At 52.9% G+C, this 25382-nt stretch overlaps 1 protein-coding gene and 1 long non-coding RNA gene across 6 annotated transcripts in view; one reads left to right on the top strand and one right to left on the bottom strand.

Annotated features, from left to right (window-relative positions):
• Nucleotides 1-25382, top strand: part of DLGAP4 (DLG associated protein 4) — a 139476-nt gene that overhangs the window by 79351 nt on the left and 34743 nt on the right. The window contains exon 1 of one of the 5 annotated variants that reach the window (XM_032845801.1): nt 10630-10813. The exons of the other annotated variants lie outside the window; for them this stretch is intronic. Coding sequence (XP_032701692.1) covers nt 10753-10813 — 61 coding nt within the window. The 5' untranslated portion in view covers nt 10630-10752. Of the gene's footprint in view, nt 1-10629; nt 10814-25382 lie in introns of those variants that run through there. 5 annotated transcript variants of the gene reach the window in all.
• On the bottom strand, nt 10813-25113 carry LOC116860014. The gene is made up of 3 exons (XR_004381251.1): nt 24783-25113; nt 12311-12497; nt 10813-11694 (listed from the first exon to the last, which is right to left on the bottom strand). It is a non-coding gene; the product is annotated as an uncharacterized LOC116860014 (long non-coding RNA).

Genomic DNA, 25382 nt, shown 5'->3' with positions numbered 1-25382 from the left:
GCCTAGGATCCCAAACCAAGGCCATGCTAGGGCTGGGTAAGAACCGAAGCCCTGTCTGCCCACCTAGGTCTCCATTTCTCTGTATCACGGGCCTGGGTCGGCCAGTGGAGAGGGGGAACACTGAGGTTTGGTTTTGGGAAGTTTTCTCATGGGGCAAGAGCAGGAGAAGTGGTCCTAAGTGTCTGGAGCTAGGGTTGGCTCAGCCTGCAGCCAGATGGGCTTGGAAAGCGCTTTCTGAGGCCTGCGCTCCCAGCCCTGGGCCAGGCTCTGAGAGGATGGGAAAGAACAGACAGGGCCTCTGCTCCTGGGAACTTATGGTCTGACAAGGGAGACAAGGCCTACAATTATGAGAGACTGTGTGACAGTCTGTAATTAAGCGTCTGCTGAGGAAAAGCATTGTTTAAGAAGGAAGAAGTGAGTGTGTGCCAGAGGAAACAAGAGCCCTCTTGAGGGGGGCTGGATTTGCAGAGACAGAGGGTGGGGCTGACATTCTAGGGAATGGTTTATGCAAAGGCAGGGTGTGGAGGCTAGAAGGTAAGCATGTATTTGGGAAACAGTGAGTGGACTGGTTTTGCTGATGCATCAGGACTCTGGATGAAAAATCTGGGAGGGGCCAGGAAGATGTAGGCAGCATTGAACATCAGCGGAGAAGCAGAGGCTTTGGGGAGCCACGGACCGTTTTAGAGCAGGGGTAGCCCAAGAGGTGAATTTTCTTTTCAAGAAGGTAAATCAGGCTGGGTGAATTGGGATGAATAAAAATGGTGACAGGGAGGAAGCCTCGCAAGCATCCAGATGAAAGAAGAGCATGAGGTGTGGGGTGGAGCCAGGAAAAGACAGTTGGGGTAGCAGAGGGTGCTGTGCCCCTCAGAGAGCCCATTCAGGGACTTATGGGCCAGAGGGAAAGATGTTGGGTGTTGCTGCTTTGGGGGAGGAAATAATAGTCTAAGCAAATTGCTTGTACACCTGCTCTCTGCCAGGCTCTCTGCCAGGGCCTCTGTGGATGCTGTCAGAAATCCTCACACCAAGCCAGAGGCAAGTGTACCCTTTTACAGATAAGGAAAATGTGGCTCAGACCCAGGGCTGGCTCTCTGCAAATCCTGATTCTTCCCACAGTTCAGCTCTGGTTTTTGGAAAGGAAACTCTTATTATTAGGGTCCCAGGAATAATCTGAGCCTTCTTGCCCCTTGAATTGGGGACACAGATACCTCCCCTAAAGCCTACAAGCCTTTACTTTCTAAAGATCTGGAGAGTTGGGACTGGGTGCCCATTTAGACTTTCTTCAGGGTAGGAGAGTCAGGGAAGCAAGAGGCCTTCGCATCTTCAGTTTCGCTCGCCAGGCTGTGAGCAGCCTTCAGAGTCAGACCTCATACGTATCTAGTCCAACAATGGGCACATCCGTGACTAGGTCCATTGGGATTCTCAGCCAGCCGCCACCAGAGAGGGTGTTCCTTTGCCCAGCCAGAGGAATCCACCACCCACAAAGGCAGGAAGGGACTTGTCCCAGGTTGCTCTTGGCATTGGAGAGCCAGGTGATGGAGCCCAGTTCCCATTTCCCGGGCTGCAGCCAGGGGTACCTCCTGGGCAGAGAGAAGGGGAAGGGAACCGGTCCTTACTAAGTGGCTTCCATGGGAGGCCGCAAGGGTTGGTCCCAGTGTGCAGGTAGGAAACGGATGGCTTGGCCAGTTGTTCTCCTCTGCGTGTCCCCCTGAGCTGGGCCTTGGGTCATGAGGCAGAGCCACCACATGGCAGGCGCAGCCTCTGAACTCTGCTCACCCCCCACCCCTCCTTTGCCTCCAGTAAACACCCCCAGGATCCATATGCCAGTCTACTTGGGCAGGGGCCAACCGTATGCAAGATAGGATTGTAACTGCAGCCCTCTTTTTCATACCAAAATCTAGACCGAGCTTTGAACGAGGGATTTTTGTGCTCCTTTCAAACAGACACAGCCTGAGAAAATACTATTTAGACGTTGAAACAGTGGAGCAGAGTGGCCTATACTGTTCCTTTCAAGTGTAATCATTGATTTGAGTAATTGTTTACCATTTGGCCCGTGCTTTCTCAGAAATTTGACCATTCGCACATATATTTATTTTTCTGTCGTATTTTCAGCACCTTGGTTCTGAATCCTTACTGTTTGTTTAGCCTGTTTTCGATTTGCAAAGCACTTTCATCCTCCTTATCCCAGTAGATCTTCTACAACCCTGGGAGGTCGTTACTACACTTGTCCTCCTTGTCTTGCAGAAAATGACTTGACCAAGATCACTCTGGGATTCATGGGCTGAGCTTCTTGTTTATTCAACAAATACTGAAGCGCCTGCTGAGGGCTGAGGGCCAGACAGTGAGCTGGCGTTGTAGTGGCAAGCAGAGCAGGGTAGAGGCGGGGTCACTCACCCCAGTGTTCACAGTATCCATGACACCTAGTCAGGACCTCCCCCAGTACTCCTGACCTGCACGCTGGGCCCTTTCCTGCACAGACCCCTGTAGTTTGAGCCTGTGGCTTAGAGCTAGACTATCGTAGCCCGTGAGCCGTCGGCCTAGAGCATCGTGGTAAAGCTAGCCAAGGCAACAGTCTCTGCAAACTGAACTTCAGAAGTGACAAAAGAGGCCTTCGGTAATATCTCAATTATTAACAAGAAGATGAGGAAGGGCATCTCAGCAGAAGGCCACCTGCTCCTCCTCTTTGGAGGGGTCGGAAGGGTGGTGGGGAAAGTCGCCTGAGGGCTGCTGTGCCTAAGATCCTGGCCTGAATTTTCTCTGTCCTCCAAATATTTGATTACAGTCTGCACAGGTGTGGAGCCCTGTGGCCATGTGCTGAGCTGGGGGCCCTCCGTTGCCTCCTTTAATATTAAATGAGATGGAATAAAGGCAGACCCTAGGATTTCTGGCCCAGCCCCCTCAGGTCCCATGAGTGGGAACCAAGTGTAAGAGAGGTAGGGACTTGCCAACATCTCCTACTGAAAGAAACAATCCTTCCTCTTCCCGTCTTACCGGCTTGGTGTCATTTCCCCACTGCTCCCTGTAGGAACGCTGAGCTGAACCTGTTCCACATTCAGAGCCCTCTTCAGGGGCTCTTCTATACCTTAAGGCCAAGTTTTGCCTGAGTCTTCCTTGACATTTCCCCCCCTGCCCAGAGCCCTGTAGTGTCCAGGCTGCCTCCGTCTGCTCTCAGGTTGGCCACCTGTTCTAGAAGGTGAGAGCGGCAGCCTTTGAGGAGACTTCAAAATCCAGATGCCTGGGCCCTTCCCCCAGGGACTTTGATCCCTGAGCCATAGAGAGAGGTTTCTGTGGGTAAGCATTTTGCTGGAGTTATTTTTGTGTATAGAAATTAGTTTTTATTGAAAAAGCAATACATATATCTGTTTAAACACTTCAAACTCTGTAGAAAAAAGTGCCCAGTGGAAAATGTGTGTCTCTCCCACCCTCCATTCCTAGAAAATCAGTGTGAACAATCTTGATGTATCCTTCCAGAAATACTCTTCATATGCGGGCAACTGTGTCAATAACATCCTTTTTTATTGCACAAACAGTGGCATATTCTGTCCCTGTGGCCTATTGTTCTGTACTTTATCTTCTCCTTTTTTTTAAAGATTTTATTTATTTATTTGACAGAGATCGCAAGTAGGCAGAGAGGCAGACGGGGTGGGTGGGGGAAGCAGGCTCCCCGCTGAGCAGAGAGCCCGATGCAGGGCTCAATCCCAGGACCCTGAGATCATGACCTGAGCCGAAGGCAGAGGCTTTAACCCACTGAGCCACCCAGGCGCCCTTACTTTGTCTTCTTTACGCAAGTCTGTCTCTGTTGTGGATGCACAGGTCCATGGCCCCCTTTTCCATGACTGTGTGACAGCCGTGCAGACGGATGGACCGCCAGGTGTCTGCTTGTCCTCTGCTGGAGGGCATTTCCATTGTTTCCAGTCTCGCCGCTGTGAGCAGTGCTGCAGCGCGCACCCTTCCCTGCGTATGTGTATGTGGGTGTGCCTGCATGAAATCGTCACAAAGAGTCTGTGCACCTAACATTTTGTGAGATATTTTGAATCGCCTTCTTTTGCATCCTGAAAATGGGTCTTTTTAAAAAAGTACCCTGCCTTTCCTAGATTCAAGTTCATTTCCTTAGTTAAGAACGGACTATTCTATTTCCCCCCAGACAAGGGAAGGGGGTTGGCCAGTGTCCCTCAGCAGTCCTCAGCCAATGAGGTATTTCCAGAGTAAGGTGCCGGTGAGAGGAATTGAGGAATGAAGGGAAGAAATGGGCCGGAGGGGACTCTGTTACAGGTACCTGGGGACTTGTTGATGACTTGGTCTCCAGGGAGAAGCATACCCCCCCCCACCCCCGCCCACACTGCATCCTCCCTCCGGCTTGGGCTGCACCTGCTTGGCAGCTGCTGGGCCAGCAAACTCATTCATTCAGCAAATACTTACTGAGCTCCGGAATCCCATGCAGGCTGGGCTGTTGTGTCCCTGGCCTTCTCTGAGGCTCAGTTTGTTTGTTTTTTTTTCATCTGAAAAGGGGGGAGGTTCATCCATGCCTTTCTCATGTCCTCAGGCTAGTGGGAAGGTGTGGTAAGCCAGCCAGTGGAGAACCCCCATAAAATAGATTATAGTGGGCTTAGCTCGACACTGTGCCGGGCACCCTGGAGTTGCGGAGTCTGACGTTTGTTCCAGTCCTGGGTGAGCTGCCGTCAGATTAGGAGTTTGGGGCCAGCTGTTGGTGGATATCTCCACTTGCCATGCCGGGACAGTCAGACTCATGCCTAGGATGCATTTGCTCTGCCCTGGCATGCTGGAATTCTCCAGGGCCCGCTCAGGATGAAGGTGATCAGATGACAGGTCAGGAAGAGGTAGGCAAGGGGGGTCCCCACACCGAGGCCAGTTTTGTCTCCTCCAGGCCAACAGGAAGGTCCTTTAGTGTCCCCCACGGGGCATTTCTGCAGCTCCCTTTCAGCCTTCAGCGATGGTAGGGACAAGGAAGGAGAAGTTCTGTAATTTTTCTAGTTCAAATGGACTAGTTTAAAATCACGAGCCTAGTTCCTCCCTCCCATTTTATCAATGGGAAAACTAAGGCCTGGAGTTGAGGGCCTCCTCCTAGGTGAGTGGGCCGCCTTATTACTGGAATTAGAAGCCAGGGGTTCAGCCCTCCTAGGCCTTACCTCTCCCCATCTTTCCCACAACGTCCCAGTCTTTAGTTTCACTTTGGGGTTAAAAACCGAAGTGAAAGAGAAAGGCAAAACCGGAAGCAGCTGCTTCAGACCCAGCCCAGGCTGGGATTGGCCCTGGGGTACCCAGGCCTGAGTTAGCCTCCCCGGAGGAGGGAGGCCTCTTCTCCCTCTTACTCTGAAGCCCCGGCAGGGGTAGGAGCCAGTAGGGCCCCTCGGGATAGGCGCCAGGCTACAGACAGGCGGTGGCGTTTTGGCCTGCCTCTGGCTGGGAGACGGCCAGTCGGACGGGTTCCCTGGTGAAAGTCAGCCTTACCCGGGTGTGGCCACAGGTGAGGAGCCTTTTAAACTCCCGTCCTTCCGGGGCAGGGCTGAGCTGGGCCTGTGCTGGCCTGGGGAAGAAATCCTGGCTTCCCAAAACCAGCTTTCACAGAACAGTTCCACTCCCTGAAGGTAAGAGCTTAGGGCCCTGTCTCCACTGTGAAGACTTTTAAACTTTCGGTCACCGTGGGGTGGGCACTTACCTCAACTCCTGGCGGTTTCTTAAGGACCCAGGCAACCTGAAAGCCTTTCTTGCCCTTGGTTCCAGTCCCAGTCCCCAAAACTTGGAGAGGACAGGGATTGGGGGAGCAGGAGGCACGGCTTCTTCCTGAGTTTGAGGTAACCTCAGGCAAGACCCTCTCCAGCTCTGGGCTTCGGATTCCCCGCTGGTTTCTTGGCAGGAGGAGTTCTTTCCAGCTCTGCTGCTCAGTTCCGTCAGTTTTGGTGCCATGGAAGCTAGTGAGTGCTTCACACCTGATTTGGTTGGCCTGTGTATGCCAAAGATTAGCTGTTATCTAACTCGCTGAGGTCTTGAGCTCCTATTTCTCTGTGCTTTTTCTAAGAAAATTCTCAGCCTTGCCAAAGCAGATACAGCATCAATTTTGTTGTTTCAACAAATGCAGTTTCTGTGTACCTCTCGTCTGCACAATCACAAGATCCCCAGACACCGCCATTTCGGTTCGGGGCTGCTCCCTGAGGGCCCACGCTGCGCCCCGGGGTAGGTGATCAACCAGGCGGCCCTCGGGGAAGGACTGCACTGACGATCCACGCCTGGCCGTGCCGCCTCTGGGGAAGGCAGAGAGCTGGCATGGATAAGGCCCAGCTGGAAGGCTGAGCCAGGGCAGGGGGAGGAGCCCACACCCCAGAGGTCTCATAGACCCGCGGTCAGGAGCTTAGCTCTGATGTCGTGTTGCTAGGGTTTAGGTCCTGCGCCACCACCTAGAGCTGTGAGGCCTTGAGCGAGTTTTTTAACCTCTCCAGGCCTCCGTTTCTCCACCTGCAAAATAGAGATAATATTACTGCCATTAGTTTCAGTGTGAGGACAAGAGGAAAATGTGTGTAATGCACTGAGCCCAGTATCTGGTACAGAGGAACCACTGAGAAAATGTTAGCTGCTGCTGTTATATCCCAGGGGAGAGCGAAGACTTGAAATAGCTAAAGACTGTCCCTCTCCCGTGCCAGGAGAGTTGTAGGTGGACTGGATGGGGTGTTTGGACGGACATCGAGTTATTGTTTGCCAAGTACAGGGCTCTGATGGGGCCTCTGGCTGAATCAAGGCAGGCTTTCGAGAGGAGGTGGCCTTCCAAACCTCAGAAGTTGGGTAGGATCCAGGTGGACAGAGATTTTAAAGGGAAGACACCCTCACCACCTGGGGTATGGGCGTGTCCCAGGTAGGGAAGAGAAAGGTGCTATGGTTGGGACAAGGATGCAAGGGTTGGCTGCCCAGGGGCCAAGAGAGTCAAGATCAAGCCAGAATGCCTGCCAAGGGCCATTAGAGTCCCTCGGGCTCTCATGCCAGAGCTTGTCTCTCTTTGGACGGTCATCACTCCTGCGGCCAGTTTCTTGCTGGGGCCCATTACTGAGTGCGCTGTGAATAGATTGTGAATTCAGGCTCTCCTCGAACTTTCTTGCCTTCCCCTGTCTTCCTACACTTAATGACATGGTATTGCCCTGCATGGGGGTGTGGTAGCCATCTGGAGGTGCCTTCCTGCCTGCCTGGGGGCAGTTGTGGGCCAGGGTGGGGGAGGAGGAGAGGGACTCCTCTGATAGCACCGGTGAAATCCCGCTGCCGCCTCCGCTCCTGCTGCCCCAGTGGTTTCCTCAGAGGGGGCATGCAGAGCAGCCCACGGGAACGTGGTGGGAGGGGGGTTTGGGTTCATCCCAGCCGGTTCCGACCTCCGAACAGCCATCACCTCTCTTTCCAAAGGGTCAGCCATTCCTGTGCTCAGAGAGCCAGGTGGTGAGCCGAGGGAGGGGCGGGAACAAGACACACTTGGTCACTTTCCTCGAGGAGCTTCCATCCAGCTTGGAGTCCCCATCCCAGCAGGTGACAAATACACAAGATACTGTCTGCTTGCGACAAGAGCCCCAAAGGGAACAAATAGATGCTGAGAGGGCCATATTCAGAGAGGATGGGGACAGCATGTCTGGAAGGTGAGGTAGCCAGTGAGAAAGAGGCAGCCAGGAGCAGAGTGGGAACTGCAGGGGGGTCAGGACCCTCAGGTGGAAAGTGTTTAGAAGGGGCGCCTGCTTGGCTCAGTTATTAAATGTCTGCCTTCGGCTGAGGTCATGATCCCAGGGTCCTGGGATCGAGCCCCACATTGGGCTCCCTGCTCAGCAGGGAGTCTGCTGCTCCTTCTCCCTCTGCTCTGCCCCCCCACCCCCATCCCCACCCCCGCTTGTGCCCAGGCTTGCTTTCTCGTGCGCACGCATGCGCGGTCTCTCTCTAATAAATAAAAAGAAAGGGGGCGCCTGAGTGGCTCAGTGGGTTAAAGCCTTAGCCTTCTGCTCAGGTCATGATCCCGGCGTCCTAGGATAGAGCCCCTCATCGTCCTAGGATAGAGCCCTGCATCGGGCTCTCTGCTCCGCAGGGAGCCGGCTTCCCTTCCTCTCTCTCCTCCTGCCTCTCTGCCTACTTGTGATCTCTGTCTGTCAAATAAATAAATAAAATAATAAATAAATAAATAGAAAGTGTTTAGCATATTGAGGGTACAAAGAGAGGTTCCATTCTTTCGAGTGGTCTGCAAGGTCAGTCAGGGCCTCATCTCAGCGACCTTGTTCGCCCTGAAGCAGACAACTCTGCTTGCTCTGTAGGAGCCAGAGGTGTCAGTGGGTTAAGAGGTGTTTTTGCTTTTGTTTTAAAAATTAACATCAGAACTCCCAAATGCTTACCTTCTGATTGGTTTTGTCCCGGTCCTAAGTCATCAAGAAAAGGCTTCTTCACTCTCTATTTACTACTCATGTCCTCTCTCAACTGCCTCACAGTTCACAAAGCTTTGTCGCTTCTGTTGGCAGTTTGTTGCAGGTTGCAGTTACTATTGCTGTTTTTAGACGTGATGGAACAGGGAGGTTGAGAGACTTGCCCGAAGTCACACAGCTTAATCAAGATTTGAAGTCTTGGTTCACTGTTCTCTTCGCCACACTACTGTGTAGAAAGGCCAAAGCAGAAGTTTCCATTTCTTTTTAGCAAGGGTGCAATTCTAAAATGATCACAGTTAAAAAAGTTTTGGTATAGAATGATATACTAGTAATTGTGTCCAGGCAATGAGATTAGAATGACCCCCGCCTCCATTTTCTGCAGTTATTTCTTTTTTAGTTTAAACTTTGTATTTCCACTTTCCTATCCACCTCTTTTCCAAGGTTCTGATACCAATACATCCATGACTGTCATCAAGGACCTCTGATCTTCCTTATTTTCTATTTGAATTTTGTCTTCTGATTTCTCTTTCTTGAATGTCAGAAAAGAGATTGCGGGCAGATTTTAGATCAGCCCCTGCTCACAAACATGTTTAACTCAAAGCAGAAATTTTTTAAATTCATGCTTATAGTAGTTTTAAATATTTTATTTTGTACCTTTTGGATTTGGGTTGTAAAACAGCAGTTTGATCATTGAGCTTATTTGTAAGGAATCCCTTAGTAGACTCCTCACTAGGCCCCCCCCACCATTCTTAAGAGATTTGGGATAAAATGCACGTAACAACAGTTTACCATCTTACCTGTTTTGAAGTGTACAGTTCAGTGGCAGAAAGTACCGTCACGTTGTTGCCCACCTCCATCCCCAGAACTCTTTCCGTCTTGCAAAACTGAAACTCTTCACCCATTAAACAGTAGCTCCGCATTCTGCCACCACCACTGCCCACCCCACCCCCCGCCCAAAGCCCTTGGCAGCCACCATTCTACTTTGTCTCTTGGATTCAACTCCTCCAGGTGCCTCATTCACAAGCCCGTCTTAGGAGGATGTATTTGAAAAGGGGGTTATATGATATCTCTGAACAATGAAGTCTTTGGGTGGGGATTAATTCTCCCAGTTAAAGCACACTACCACTCAACAGCTTCGTGTGACCGCGTTCCAGCAGAGTTAACAGACTGATCACCTCCTGAGAGGCCCAAGGTGGCTGCGTGGAGCCTGGCCACAGCCCCCCTGTGGAGGTGGAATAAGAGGTTGGGGAAGTAATCGTAGGACCCAGGCACAGTTCCTCAATTAGCTGCTTACCTGCTGTGGGATTTGGACCAAGTCCCTCCACTTCTCTGAGCCTCGTCTTCCTCTTCTGAGAAATGGGACAATATCTCCTATCATGTAGACATCCCCAAATCAGTGAGGTAGATAGTGGACTTCCCTTGGCAGTCTTGGGGATCCTAGCGCAGTGTTTGATTGTGATTAAATGCAAGGGAAATGGAACTTCTGATCCCCATGGTACAGAAGCAGTAGAGACTTAGAAGTGGCATGACTGGCCTGAGGTCACTTGGCCCTTGGCATCGACCGTGCGCTGAAACCCAGCCACCCTTGCTCACAAGCTGCAGCTACTGCAGGCTCCTCGTCGGTCATTCTTTTGATGGGCAGGAGACTGTGAAACAGAGTTGCTTTCCCATCTAACTGGGTTTAAAACATTGCCCAAGAAACTCTCTTATTGGCGGGCCTGCAGGGGAGGATGAGGGGTGAAGGTCTTGGTGGGGAGTCAAGGACAGGGATTCCGCATCATGGGAATAGAGTCCTACAGCACATCTGTGGTGATCGTCTCACCCAGGGACCACACAAACCTTGCACTTCCCTGTTACTCCCCATACTAGGCCCATGGCAAACCACACCAGTCAGTCATAGCACTCCCGCTGCGCCCGGACACCGCTCCAGGATCCTCCTTTTTTTTTTTTTTTTAAAGATTTTATTTATTTATTTGACAGAGATCACAAGCAGGCAGGGAGGCAGGCAGAGAGAGAGAGGAGGAAGCAGGCTCCCTGCTGAGCAGAGAGCCTGATGCAGGGTTGGATCCCAGACCCTGGGATCATGACCTGAGCCGTAGGCAGAGGCTTTAACCCACTGAGCCACCCAGGCGCCCCACCAGGATCCTTCTTAACACAGACATGTCCTCCTAGCCACCCAGAAGTAGCACACCCGTGCAACCAGTGCCACCTCCACCCCCTGACCATAGTCTCCAGCTTTCATAGATGGGAGGCAGTGCTGGGAGGGGAAGGGACTGTTTCAAGGGCAGGTGATGTCACAGGTCTCTTTGTGAGAGCGGAATAGGGCCCTTGGGCAGGACAGCCCAAAGTCTGGGCAGGTGTGATGACTATGCTTGCAAGAACATCGAGGTACAACAGCTCCCAGAGGGGTAGAAGTTGTCGAGGTAAAGTCCACTTTCTTCAGGTGCTCTCGGGGGTGCTGGCTCGGGCTGGAGGTCTTTGTGGGAGTGTGCTCTCCACCAGCGGGAGGAGACCAAACTTGTCTTTCTGCAGTGGCTTCTAAGCCTTGAAGGAATGCGTGTGCGGTGGTGTTCATCGGTGAGCTCGTATTTTTACTACTTGTGAGACTGGATGCTGGGAAGGTCGGGTTCTGGAGATTGAAACCTATAGGGTCTGCGCTACTTACCAGATAGAGCGTGACTTGCTGTGTGACGCTGAGCAAGTCCCTCAACCTCTCTGAGCCCCCGTTTCCTCAGCAGCACGCAAGGAGATGGTGAAAACATCTCCTGAGGGGATCAAATGTAAGACGCAGGTGTAAGGACCTCGGACATTGACTGGGCCACTGCAGATTCCTGAGCCGACACTGAACACTGGTAATTATGACGGTTAGCCGCCAATCACCCACTTCGTACCCTGCACCATTGTCGGGGCGGGTGGGGAGGTTGGTGACCTTCACTTGGGTAGGTGTTCTTTCAAAGAGATCTCCCCAAATGTCACCATATTGGGCTTTCAAGGTGGCTGGGAAAAAATTGATCAGGGATGGGTCCGGGGGTGTGAGGAAGAAGCCTGTAGTCACGACTTGTCCCAGCATCTCTGTCTTCCGCTTGCCAAGTCAGTTCCTACAGACGCTTTGCTACTTGCTGCATCCTCACGGGCTTCTTCCGGGGGAAGGCCCTGTAGGCCTATACCTCTTTTGGGGTAAAGTCAGGAGCAGGGTCGTATCTCCTAAATGTCAGCAGACCTTTGCCTGGGTGCCTCTTCTGGGCTGGAGACAGGATTACAGGGATGGAAACCACATAGTCACTGCCTTCAGGGGCCTCAGGGTCTAAAGGGAGAAGCAGGAAAGCAAACAGGTCCATAAAACAGTGCGATGGCAAGGGCCCGGAGCACGGCTAAGCATGGGGCTTGACCCAGCAAGGGAGCCGGTCAGGGAAGGCTTCTTGGAGGGAGTCCTGCCGGAACTGAGGTCTGGAGGAGGAGGCGGAATTAGGGAGGGGGTAGGACGTTGCAGGCAGGGAGCAGCCTGTGCAGAGGCCTGAAGCTGAGAATGTGATGTGTTGGCATGAAGAGGGTGCTGGGGAGAGAGGGGAGTTTGGCAAGGCAGGGACACCAGTGGTCACCAGTCAAAACTAGCAGACATGAGACAGCGATACACGTGAGGCGTGGAGGAGGTGGACAGCTGTGGGTCCTCATGCAAGGCGCTGACCCCACCTGCTGCAGGCCATCGATGGGGCTGGGATGGGGCAGTGGCTGCATGGGAGCCCGCCAGACCCTTTCCCACCTGTCTTCTGCAGACACAGTGGTCCTGGGTGGGGGCGGGCAAGGCGAGTGAGTGGCTATTGTTGGCCTGTTACGGATGAGAGAAACTGAGGCCCAGGAGCCTAAGTGGTACAGTGAGTGAGTACAGAGCCAGGGCTCAGAGGCAGGTAGCAAGTGCTGACCGATCTTCTGTTCCGAGGACGGGCTTATCGTCTCAGGTGGGGGCTCTGTGCTGCCAGACTTCCCAGAGGAAGGCACTATAAGCCCCCTCTGTGCTGAGGCCCTGGTGTAGGTCCTCATACCATTTCCCATGTAGCTGGGCTGAATGAACATTCTCCTCCATCTTTTTTGCTTGTTGATAACAATTCTCTGGATGAAAAAAAGAGGAGTTTCAAGTATGAATGTCACACACAATGTCTGATGTCGCATCCAGAACTGGGTGTGGAGTAGGAGGGCAAAGAAAGAACAAACAACTCCGGCTTGGGTGGAGTCAGAAAGGTCACACCCACGAGGGCTTGTGTCTTGTCCTGACAGCCATCATGCCTGTGTCCAGCCTCACTGCATCCTCCTGGGCAGCTCTGCCCTCTAGAAAGTGCCTCCTTATAATGCAAAATCCGTATCCCCTTTCCTGTCCCCACTCAGGCCCACTCAGGATGCAGTGTGATGACCTGGAGCACGTGGATATGTGACAGTCTCCTAGGTATTGGAAGACAGTAGCCCTGCTTTTCTGAATTGCCTGTTTTTTCCAGAACACTATCCCAGTCTGTCCAAGCCCTCCCTCATGTTGAACTAGGCGTGATTCGTGGTACATGTGTGTCACAGCCAGTCTGTGGCACATCTCTTGACAGACAGCACTAATCAGTCACAGCATTCTTGATCAGTCAGTCCCAGCCTTCTTGGGCCGTGCTCCCCATGGTAGTGCTCCCGGTGGCTCCGCCCAGCAAAGCAGGCACTTTCTCACCACTCTGGCATTCTCCTTCGAGTTTCCTCAGCACAAGGACTTACTCATCCCGGATCCTTCTGCCTGCCCAGGACCCAGTGTGTGGCTTCCCCGTGGGAAAATAGGCATTTGTCATCATGATTTGGATTTGAGCCTTCTGCCCTCGCGGATTGCCGCCTTCTCGTCGGGCTCCAGCTGGGCGGTGCCCCGTGTCCAGAATTGCCAGCACGACCCACAGTGTCATCCTGAGTTCAGTGGGGGCTCCCCACCCCCAACCTCCCACCCCAGCCCCACGTCCTGTACCTTTTCTGTCAGGGCAGCCTCGGACATGTCTGTGGTCAGCAGGAGGTGCCAAGGCATTTTCCCACATGTGCTGCTTTCTTATATAATGGTCTAACTCTGAGGACCAGGCCCTTTCCCCTCTTCTGTCCCTGTCCCCGGGCCTGGCACCAAGGCAGGCAGCGTTGCCAGTGCTGACCTGACCTGAACCCAAGGTTTTCCCCATTCAGTTCCGTCCTGTTTTTTTCATCCCGTCTCTCAGCTGCCCGGGCTTCTTGGCTCCTGGGCTCCTGATCCTGTCATCCGATATACCACCTGTCACTCTAGGCACAGTGAATGAGCCCGTTAGCACCTTCTTCTATTCTGGGATCCTCTCAGTCATTCAGAATGATGAAAGAGGCCAGCAATTCGGGTGCATGGGGCCTGGCAGTGTGTCTGCCTCTGAACACAGGGGCCTGTAACAGCTTATAAAAAGCCAGGCTTTTGTGACCCATCCCCGGGGTTTGACGTCAGCCCTCCAGAAGCAAGGGTGGGGTTTTTTTTGTTGTTTTGTTTTGTTTTTTGACAGAGATCACAGGCAGAGAGGCAGGCTGAGAGAGGGGGGAAGGCAGGCTCCCCGCTGAGCAGAGAGCCCGACTCGGGGTCCGATCCCAGCACCCCGGGACCATGACCCGAGCCGAAGGCAGGGGCCTCAACCCACTGAGCCACCCAGGCACCCCAGCAAGGGTGGTTTTTTAAGGCTTTTTCTGAGTCGTAGTTCCCAGACTGGGGCCCTGAGACCTTGGAAAGGCAGAAGTGAAGTCCACATGCTAGAGCCAGTATTTGAAAAACCAAATCTTGGATTCTCCCTATGCCCTGCCCCCCCCCCAACGACTCTCCACCAGGCCAGACAAGGGGCTCTACACATCAGCTTTTTACACGGACTGGAGCCACAGCATCCCGAAACCCTGGATATCATCTAGTGGTTATAACTCTGACATACAATGAGAAGTTGTGATTCAGTAACGACAGCTTGGAAGCTGGCATCTCTTTAAAACTCCGACTCCCAGGGGTGGTGGTAATAGGTGTCCTGGGGGGTAGGGCAGGGGCCCCTGAGCAGAGCTGCTGGCAAAGCACACTCTGCCGGCAGGTCTCGGAGGATAAATAAGATAACAAGACGATGTTTGTGGCAGATTCCAACACAGAACGGGAAGTGGGGAGGCGCCTGGCTGGCCCAGTTGGTAAAGCGTGATCTTGAATTTGTTAAGTTCAAGCCCCACATTGAGTATAGAGCTTACTTAAAAATAAAATCTTAAAGAAAAAAAACAGAGAATGGGGGAGGAGTGAATGTTGCCTGACACGTTGCTTTTACTGGACACTGTTACAATAACGGTAGAAATGGATTTCGAGAGCAGCATGCCATTTGGGGTCCCCTGGTTAGGGGCTGGAGGAGGTAGGACTGCTTCCCTGAAAGCCTGGATCTGGTGATCTCCAGGCCTGGAACCTGAAGGCATCTTCCTTTCTCAGTCTCTGGGGAAGAGGGGACATGCCCACACTCAGTCCCTGCTCTGCCACTTGATCCTCAGAAAGCACATGTGCCCTTCTGATCCTCGATTTCCTCCTTTATACTATGAGGAGGTTGAAGTCATGTGGGTTTCGGGGTACTGTGTGGGAATTCCATATGGAGAAAAAAAGGAAAGTGGAAGTCAAAGAAGCCTTCTTCAGGTTCCCCTGGGCACCCTCAGAACCTGGTTTGAAAATTACTGGCAATATTATCTCCTAGGACCCTGGAATTTGGAGCCATCACCCCTTCAACCAGCTGTGTGACCTGGGAGAGGTAGCCTCACCTCTCTGGGCTTTACTTGGAAGCTATAGTGAGAGCCAAGCTAGGGAAATCCTGGGCGACTGGGGAACCCATGTCAAGGGTTCTGGTGTTTCTGGTGAGAGGGCCAGGGTGTCTGGGACCACACACCTGGAGGAGAACGCCTGAGGAAGGGCAGTGGGCAGTAGTGGTCACAGATGGGGGTAGGGGCCACCTTTTCCTTCCGTGTGCTATGGTCCTGGTCCAGGGGGCACCAGGCTTCTGCCCCCATGGCCAGCAGAGCCAGAGGCTGCCACCTTTCTAACTTACTCAGGAAATCATCAAACCCTGCTTGAGGACTCTAGGAGCGGAAGCCTGTCTAGGTCCTGCCTGGGGAACTGGCCTGGCCAAGATCGCAGCCAGGCCCTTCTGGGTGGCACCAAACTCCAGCCATGGGCCGTGTGGTGTAGTAGGAACTATAAGCACTGGCCCTGGAATCAGAAAGGCTAGGCTCAGATCCAGGCTTTTCCACCTACTGGCTGTGCGACCTTGGGTTACTCCCTTCTCTCTGAGCTTCCCTTTCTTCCTCTTTGAAACAGGAATGGTAGGCTGGTAAAGAGGTGGTGACCTGAAAGGAGCTCAGCCAGCTCATGGCCACCCTCAGCCAGGGGAGACGCCCTGGAGCTTGTGAAGTCTCCCGACCCACAGCTTCCTGTCCTGGAGACCCAGCTGACCTGCACTCTGGGTCCGTCCGGCAGGCGTTGCTTAACCCTTCCTCTAGCCCCTCTGGCCTGAGCGTGTCAGGACAGAACCCTCACACAGCACAGCAGCTGTCTTGGGCGTGGGGGGTGGGGGTGTAACCAAGCAGGTCCCACTCAGGCAGCTGCTCCAGGCCCATGAAGGGGGGTTAGCCATCCGCACTCTGGACCCTGTCGTAGGTGCCAAGAACCTGAAACCAGACCCGGCCTGCCGACCAGGGGGGGCTTTCTTCGCTTTCACCCAGCCAGACCTGAGACACCACCAGAAGTACCTCCTGGCTGCCTTAATTTCAAGGTTCCCAAGGTTGTCCTGCCTTTCCACGGGGGAAGCTCTTACAGACAGCCTTCCTGGGAGCGAGGGTAGGGGGGCTAGAACTCCAGAAAAAGCAAGGAGGTCTGAGGACCGCTGCTCTAGCAGTCACAGATCTGAGCTGAACTCATTCTGTTTAAAAATATGGGGGTTTGGGGATGCCTGGGTGGCTCAGTCAGTTAAGCCGCTGCCTTCAGTTCAGGTCATGATCCCAGGGTCCTGGGATCGAGTCCTGCATCGGGTCCCTTGTTCGGCAGGGAGCCTGCTTCTTTTTCTGCCTGCCACTCTGCCTGCTTGTGTGCACATGCACACTCTCTCTCTCTCTCTGACAATAAATAAATAAATCTTTTTTTAAAAAAGGCAGGATGTATGACATCCTTGTCTTTAAAAAAAAAAAAAATATATATATATATATAAATGGGGGTTTTACTATTTTTTTAAGTCCAGATTTTTGACTTCTGTCACCCAGGTCTCCACGTGGCAGCTGTGGACCAGAGAGGTTAGATAAACAGTCTCCTATAGACATTTGAACTTGTGGCCCCCATTCAAGGTCAGTCTGCTTAGTTTACAGCTGGAAACAAAGGCTCAGGAAGGATCAGGCCCTGTAGAAGGTACTCTGCCTACCATGGCCGGTGTTGAGTTTAGAACCTGGCACCTTGGCCTCACAGAGCACAGCTTTTCCACACTGCCACTCCTCAAAGTGAAAAGCCTGCTCCCTCATCTATAAAACATCAGTGACAATTATCTCCCCTCCCAGGCCTGTGTCTGGATTAAAGTAGCACCTGGCCAGGACTCATTCAGTAATGATTCTTTTAAATCTGAACTTGTGATACGCCTTGCCTGGAAAATGTTACTGGAAGCACTGCTTGCTTTTCTCTCTGTGTCAGCTTTTAGGAGTGGTTATTTTCAAACAATTTCTGGTACCCGTTCCTTAGGGTTTATTGAGGTCTCATTCCCATAGCCTTGTTGCCCGACCTCAGGCAGCGTTGCTCAAGGCTTAACCTCCCACCAGACTGTGTTCCTGTCGTGTACGAGTGCGCACATGTGTGTGTTTTTTGGGGAATGACCTAAAAAGAGCTCAAAGCCCTGGGCATTGGATTCCAACTCAGACTCAGGAGTAGATCATTCTGCTTCCTTGAGCCTCAGTTTACCCAACCGTCAAATAGGAGGTTGTTCATTTATTCAGTAAGTATTTACAGAACCCAGGCATGTATTGGCCTGGTGCTGGGAGAGCATCGTAATTATACAAGATATTTAGGTCTCCACGCTCAGGAACCTGTATTAGATATTCAGGATCCCTTTCGGGTAGGAGGGAGAAGACAAGTATAAACCAGTAAGTTGATTAATGCATGAATGAAACAGTCAGGGTCTTCAAAGAGTAACCGCTTTAGACAGGGCGGTCAGAGAGGTCCTCTTGAGGACCCAACTCCTGAGCAAAGAGACAGATCAGGGTGGGAAGGAGCAGACATGCAGAGGTGAGGGTGGGGGTCATTTCACAGGTTCAGCGGCCCTGAGGTGGGCACATGCTCAGAATGTTTGAGAACAGCAAAGAGACTAGTGCAGCTGGAACAGAATGAGCAAGGGGAAGGTATAGGAACCAAGTGTGGAAATGGGAGGGTGGGTAAAGGAGGGTCCAGTTCTTACTGTAGGCCAAAGTAAGTGGTGTGCTTTTTATTCTTCACGGAGTGGGGAGCCTTTGAAGGCTCTAGAAAGGGAAGGAAGTAGTCCATTTTTTTTTAATTTTTTTATTTATTTGACACAGAGATCACAAGCAGGCAGAGAGGCGGGCAGAGAGAGAGGGGGAAGCAGGCTCCCCACCGAACAGAGAGCCCTATGCGGGGCTCGATCCCAGGACACCAGTATCATGACCTGAGCCGAAGGCAGAGGCTTTAACCCACTGAGCCACCCAGGTGCCCCTCCATTTTGTACTTTTTTTTTTTTTTAAGATTTTATTTATTTATTTGACAGAGATCACAAGTAGGCAGAGAAGCAGGCAGAGAGAGAGGAGGAAACAGGCTCCCTGCTGAGCAGAGAGCCTGATGCAGGGCTCAATCCCAGGACCCTGGGATCATGACCTGAGCCGAAAGCAGAGGCTTTAACCCACTGAGCCCCCCAGGCGCCCCACCATTTTGTATTTTAAAACAAACTCTTCAAGCTGCTGTTGGGAGAGTGTTTGTGGGTGGGTGGTTGGGCCACTGACAAAGCAGAAAGGCCAGAGGCCAGCAAGTGGCAGCCTAGACCAGGCTGGTGGGGAGAGAGAGAAGCCAGTCTCTATAAAATGTGCTTTGTGGGGGGGGGGGGGCATTCCCAGGCTTCTGGAGTGTGTAAAAGAGTGCATGAGGTCACCGCTCTCTGAGAAGAAGGCCATTGTTGGGGAAGAAAGGATTCAGATTAATTCTGGACACTCTCAGCCTGGGGATGGCCTTGGGACTTCATATAGAGCTGCCCGGTGCACTGGGCTGTTAAGATAGGAGGCGATCCGTGCTCCTGGCTGCGGGCAGGTAGCCCCTCTCCTGCAGGTCAGTTGGGAGGGACTTCATGAGGGATTCTGGGGGCAGGAGGAAGATTCCTCTGTTCTTGTGGTCCACACAGCCCTCAGGCCTCCTTGCCTTGGTCCCTGTCTTCCCTTCACCAGTGGTGTTTCCTCCGCCCTCCTTGTCCAAGCCATGTCCTGTCCCGCTCCTTTGCTCACAGAGGATCCCTTCACATTAAAACCCCTCCTTTTCTTGCCACTGGGTGACTGGGGTCCCCGGGAGGTCTCCCAGAAGATGACCGCTCTCTCTTTGATCCAGAAACCATGGTAACAGTAGTTGCAGTGGCCCAGCCCATGATTCTAATTTTAGTACGCGTGCTGCGAAGCGAGCACCCAGCCCGTGATGCTAACGCGTCCTGTCTTCATCTCTGTGGCTCCTCCTAAGGGCGTATTGGGTATCACACCCCATTTTCTGGGTGAAATGATCGATGCGCCCAAGGCTGCTGCCTCCACATGACCCTCACCCAGTTAGTGCAGTGGGTGGGGGCGTAGGGTAGTAGCCAGCCTTCAGGCAGCCCGGGTTTAAGCCCCAGTCCCAACACTGCCTCTCTGGGAGGTGAGCTGGGGCATCCCCCACCCCCGGAGCCTCTCTGTAAAATGGGGCAGTGACGGACCAATTTTGAATGCACCCATTTTGAGGATTCAGGTGGCGGGAGCACAGTGCATACATATTTGCATTAGTTACATTCATGAAGTCTGACAATTAGGGAACGAGGACTGAACCATGGCTCCTGGGGGAAATCGAGGCCCTGCAGGACTCTGGTCTCATTTCCACCAGCCAATCAATACATAACCTTGTTTTCTGCGTCTTTCTATTTAAAAACAATATACTGATGATTTATTAACGCTGAATTGGCCAATAGTGCTATAACTTGTGCCTGAACAAGGTCTGTCGGATACAGAGTTTCTCCACAGGCACATCATAGCTTTCTTGTACTCAGCAATGCTGGATGGCACTTCAGTGCTATGGAGAAATCGCCAGCAGAAAGAACAAAATGTGAAAAAACACAGCCCTGAGTAGGCCCTGAAAATCCTACTTGTTCACAGGATAAGAGCTAAAACAAGAAGCTGGGCATCCCCTTGTTCAGGCTCAGGAAGTGTGCCCTGGGTGTCTGGCGGTGCCCATAAAAACCCCGCGAGTATTGGCTTTGGGGTTACAAACCTGTTACCAAGTAGGTGAATTCACAGGTACAGTCACAGGTACTGACCGCAGATGAAGTGCTGGCTCGGGCCTGGCCCAGTCGGTGCTTGACGAGGGCCGATGTCCGCACTGGAACATCAAGAGCAGGAGTGCATCCGGGTTTCCGGACAGGACTCCAAGGGGGTGGACGGGGCTCCCTGAGCTCTGCTGCTTTGTCTTCCCCAGTGTGCTGCCTTTGTGACCTCTTGGCTCCTACGGACTTGGGCGTCCGAGGCAGGTGTCGATTCTGGAGGCCCTAAAGGCCTCCACTGAAGGGTTTGTTCCAAGTCCATGGGGTGGGTTGTGGCATCATTGAAAGGTTTCAAACTAAGCCATGACATGGTTGGATTTCTCCAATGGCTGGCCAAGGTGGAGGAGAGACCGGAAAGATAAGACAGGATGTTGGGGGCCAGGGAGGAGCAGGCCGAGTGGTCTAGGGAAGGCTGGTTCTAGGTCAGGGGGACCAGGAATGGATGGGAGAGGCAGTTAGGAAGCACGTGGTTGTGGGGAGTGGTAGAGGGTTCCCGGGACAACGCTGGGGTAAGATGTGCCGCCGGGCGCTCTTGCTGGAGTTTGGACGTCTGACGTTGCCAGCTCTGAAGGCACAGGGAGGGAGGTGGCTTCCAGACGGACCTGGTGGGAAGGTAGGGTGATGTGAGCTGTTGGCAGGAATGTGGCTCTGAGCGGTCAGTCTGTCCCTGATCCTGACCTAGCTGCTCACAGTTCCCTCCCAACTCCACCTGTTGCAGGGGAAGAAACGGAAGAAGGGAGGCCTTTGAGGCTGGTAGATGGAAGCCTTGAGCTGGTTTTCCCGCAGCACACAAATGTGCGTGTAGTTGTGTCGTTTGACAGGTTGCTCACTGGTGAGAGGGAAGGGGAGCTTACGGGCCCTCAGCCCTTCCTGGGACAAGAAACCTGGCAGGGCGGGCAGAGGGAGGAGGCAGCTCTGGCTCCGTGGTCAGCTCTGTCTGTTCACGTGGGGCTGATGGGGGCCCCACAGCCTCTTCTGTCAAGCCTGCTGCCGTGGCTCCCACACTGCCTGGGGCCCCCGGCATCCGTGCCTCTTCGGGAGTCTAGGCCTCTGCTGCAGCTCCCCTGCCAAGCCTGGGCGTCTGGTTGCCGGCAGCAGGAGGGCAGCACTGGGCTCCAAGGCCCTCGCAGGGGCCTACCTGCCTGGGGTTGTTGCGTCTCTATCTCTTGGGAGATGGAGTCACAGCCATTCTACCGAGTGCCGAAAGCTCTGGTCATCTTGTTACATGTCGATGTTTTTTAAAAAAAAAAATGAAGAAATAAATTCATTCTGACCTGATAGAGTTTGCTGGATAAGATCTTGAAGCAGAGGCAGAAATGAGACAAAGGGAGCTTCTACTTAGAAGAAGCAAGGACTTGTGCGCTGTGGGGCAGGGAGGCTGGGCTGGATGTCTGGGGCCGGGGGGCAGACTGCATGGAGGAGGCCTTGCACAACCGGCTCCTGTCTGAGCCTGGGCTTGCTGGACTGGCGGAGCCGAGATGGGGGCAGGGAAGCATGCAGCCCCCCCGGGGCGGTGGCTCAGTCTGTGCACTGCTGTGGCTCAGGGGGAGGCGTGTTCACTCTCCAGCTTCCTGGGCAAATCCGAAAGTTTTCCAGAGTGACCAGACAAAAAAGCTGGACCCACATGCTATGTTATTATAAATCGTGGCATGTAGAATGTCAATGTCTCCCCCGGGGCAGGGAGGGCCGCGGTCCCATTCTGGAGGACGCGGTGCTGGCCAGGTCCAACATCTTGGGTCTCTGGGCCACTTGCCCCCCCTCTAAAATTTAACTGGCATATGATGATTGTGCACCCTCTGGGTTGGGCCCTGGGCCGGTGACACCCATGGGACGCACGTTCAGTCAGGGATACAACCACAACCCTGAGTGCTCCAGCTGACCCACAGAGAAAGGAGAGGAACACTGCCTGGGCCAGCAAGAGCTTGTGGCGGAGGGACAGGCCAAGTGCATGTGCAAAGGCTTGGGTGCATGCAGAGTGTGGTGTGTTTGGGAAAGCGTACATTTGCTTCTCTGAAGGTGGGAGGACAGGAGATGAAGCTGCAGAGATGGGTGGTCAGTTGGGACCAGGCTTTGGAAAGGGCTCCCAATTGGGGAGGAGACAAAAAGCTTACATACTCCAGTGTTGGGAGTCTTCACTAAAGCTAAATCATCTTGACTTGGGACAACTAAAGGGTTTTTATAGCAGGGCTGAGGTTCATTTTCTCATTCAGTAGATATTATTGAGAGCTTTCTGGAAAGCTTGAGGTAGTACCCTGGGCCTGGGATATGACCTGCTGTGCCAAGACAGACAGAGTTCCCCCAACAGCCCCAAGCCTATAACCATCAACAAGTAAATGCCTAAGTGAGCGGATGACAAATGTGACAGGTGCCATGATTGGGATGCTGGCTCATCTGTGAGTAGAGGGCAGTCAGAGGAGACCTCTCTGAAGAAGGCATATTGGAAGCGGGAGGAGTGGGGACTTCCCAGGTAGATGGAGCAGCGGGAAGATGGGCAGTAGGGGCAGGGAACACAGAATGGCCAGAGTGTCACATGGGAAGGGCCAAGGGCAGTCGTGGGCCTGTTTTTCATCCCCTTGCCCTGGAGAAAGACCGTGCTCAGAGCTGAGGGACACCTGCCACCCAGGGAGCCCCCCAAGGCACTGAAATCCTCCCTGTTAGTCACACCACTTATCTGACTGTGATCTCTGCCCCAGGAGACACAGAAAATCCAAGAGAAGTTCACCTTTCCTCTTCTTATATCTGGCCATGTGGCCTGGCCCCTTGCTAGTTCACTTTTCCTCAGAGTGCATGTCAGCAGGACTTTGGACCTAGACAACCCTGAGCGAGAGGCTGGAGGGTCAGTCCTCTGTCCAAGCTTCTGACTGTGGGCACCCCACCAACCCCTGGCAGGGACGCCTCTTCCACACACACACATACTAATGACAGACCACGCCACAGATGGGGACAAGGACCCTGACAGGTCCCACAGCCTCGGCCAGGCTTAGAACGCAGTTCTTGCTCTGCCGGGCGCTGTTGGCCATTGGCTTCAACGAGCTGCCCTTAAGGTCCAGCTCTTTCAGGAAAACTTCCCTGGGGTTGGCCCAGCCTGTCCAACCAGTGACCCAGGGGCGGCTCACCACTGCCCACCCCCAACTCCAGGTCTAGCTCACTCTGTACCAGAAACTAGTAGGAGCCATGCCAGCCCAGGGCCTGAGCCTTACTCTTTATGATGTAGCCTGTATAATCCCTCCCTGTGGCCACCAAGTTAGTACAGGACAGAGCTGGGATCTGAACTCCGGCTTATCTGGCTCCCTATTGCCTTCTGTCTTCTGGCTCCTTCCCACTAAAGGAATGACTCGCAAATGGTAGAATTTCAAGCAGTGGAGAGAAGGGATTCAGAGCAGGAACCCCCTACCCTTGAATGAAAATGAATGAGAAAATGCTTTTGAGTTTGTCAGGGGCCGTGTGAATATGGTGTATTACATGGGTTAGAACCCCTCCCCGCCCACTGAACAGAGGAGGGTATTGGAGAGTCCAGAGTGGGCCAGGACTTCCATGAGTAATTGCCAGGGCCTAGAAGGCAGGCCTCTGCCTTTAGGCTTTTCTCCCTCCAGCAGTCGGATCTCAGCTTGGGCATGCCCCCGCAGGCAGACTCGAGAGTCTAGCAGGACACTGCGGGGCACAGTGCTCAGCAGGGGCCCCAGACACCTGCAGCCCCCTCCTAGCAGGGAGGGGCCTAAAGCCAGAGCAGCAGAGTGAGGGAGGCTGTGCAGCTGAACAGATGGGGGGTGCCACTTACTGTCAGCAGCTCTAGGTAAGTTACCTGACCTTTGTGACCCTCACATGCCCCACCTGTAAAGTGGGCACAATCCTATCCCCACCTCAGAGTCACTGTGAGGTTTAAATTACAAAGCCATAAAGCTGCTGAGTACAGCTCAGTGAATGATCCAGCTTGGGGCCGTGAGCCCGTGCCTATAGCCAGCTGCACACAGGAGTCCCTCTTCCCCGAGCAGGCCCATCCCTTCTCCTGGAGGGCAGTATGTGGAAGGGTCATGCTCCTGCTGGCCACAGCCCCGCCTCCTGCCTGCCCTGCTGCCTGTCTCCTTCTGCCCAGGGGCTGCCCTTCTCAGGCTGGTAGGGAGAGACTCGGGGTGTGTCTGTCTGGAGGGATCCCTGAAGTTTTTGCAAGGCTTCAGCAGGACTGGGAAATTCTGAGCAGAGTGGGAACTGAGTGCTCCTGGCTCAGAGCTCCCAGAGCCCTTTGTCACCTCCAGACCCAGGTGTGAGGCCAGCTCCTGGCTCCCAGGCTCTTCCACTGTGGCCCCTATTACTGTTCAGGGACTCATTTCACAGCCCATTCTCTGCTGAGGCTCCTGGTTTTCCTGGAGTCTGTATAGCACCTGACCTAACACGTGTCTGTCAGATGAACCGACAGAGAGAAGGGCTCTTTAAATTAAATTTTTTATTTTTAGGTGATTGCCATTTACAGGGTTGTAAGAAATAATACAGAGGATCCTATCTGCTCTCTTCCCAGTTTCCCTCGATGGTAAAGTCTTGCACAACTAGCAGAACATCATAACCAGAGTATGGACATAGACACTAACCGGCTGGTCTTACTCAGATTCCACCATTTTCCCGTTACTCACTTCGGGTCCAGTGCTGTGCGGGTTCGTGTGTCTGCCACCTGTCCCACTTCTTAGCACACGGAGGGTCCTTGTCACCCTTTTATAGCCACACCCATCTCCCTCCCAGCCTGCGCATCCCCCTCTCCCCTTCATCTCCCTGTCAACCACTGACCTGTTTCCCGTCTCTATCATCAGGCCATTTCAAGAATGCTTTATAAATAGAGCTGTACGGTAGATACCTTTTTGGGATTGCTTTTTTTCACTTGGCATAATTCACTTGCGATTCATCCAAGTTGGTGCCTGTACCAGTAGCTGGTTCCTTTTCGTTGCTCAGTCGTATTCCACGTTCTGGATGTGCCACAGTTTGTTACACCGGTCACTGAAGGGCATCCAGGTTGTTTATAGTTTTGGGGCCAGGACAAGTAAAGCTGCCATGAACACTCATGTAGGAGTTCTTTGTGAATATGTTCCCATTTCTATGATAAAAAATGCCCAAGAGTACGGTTACTGGGTGGAGTGATGATTGCATATTTAGTTTTAAAGGAAACTGCCAAAGTGCCCCTGGTTGGCTGCCAATAGAGCCTGTGACTCTTGATCTCCAGGTTATGCATTTGAGCCCCTAAGTAATACAGATTACTTAAAAATAAAATCTTTTAAAAAATAAACTGCCAAACCATGTTCCAGGGTGGCAGTACCATTTTGCATTCCCAACAGCAATGTATGAGTGATTGTTTCCCCGCATCCTCACCAGCACTTAGTCTTGTCACTGTTTTGCAATTTAGCCATTCTGATAGGGCTGTGTAGTGATTCTCCCAGTGGCGGATGGATTGTTCTGTGCC

The sequence above is a fragment of the Lontra canadensis genome, unplaced genomic scaffold, assembly GCF_010015895.1.
Source record: "Lontra canadensis isolate GAN:19392208 unplaced genomic scaffold, GSC_riverotter_1.0 scaffold169, whole genome shotgun sequence".
Lineage (NCBI taxonomy): Eukaryota > Metazoa > Chordata > Mammalia > Carnivora > Mustelidae > Lontra > Lontra canadensis.
The sequence above is the reverse complement of the archived record's forward strand: the minus strand, read 5'-3'. Positions and strand labels throughout refer to the sequence as shown.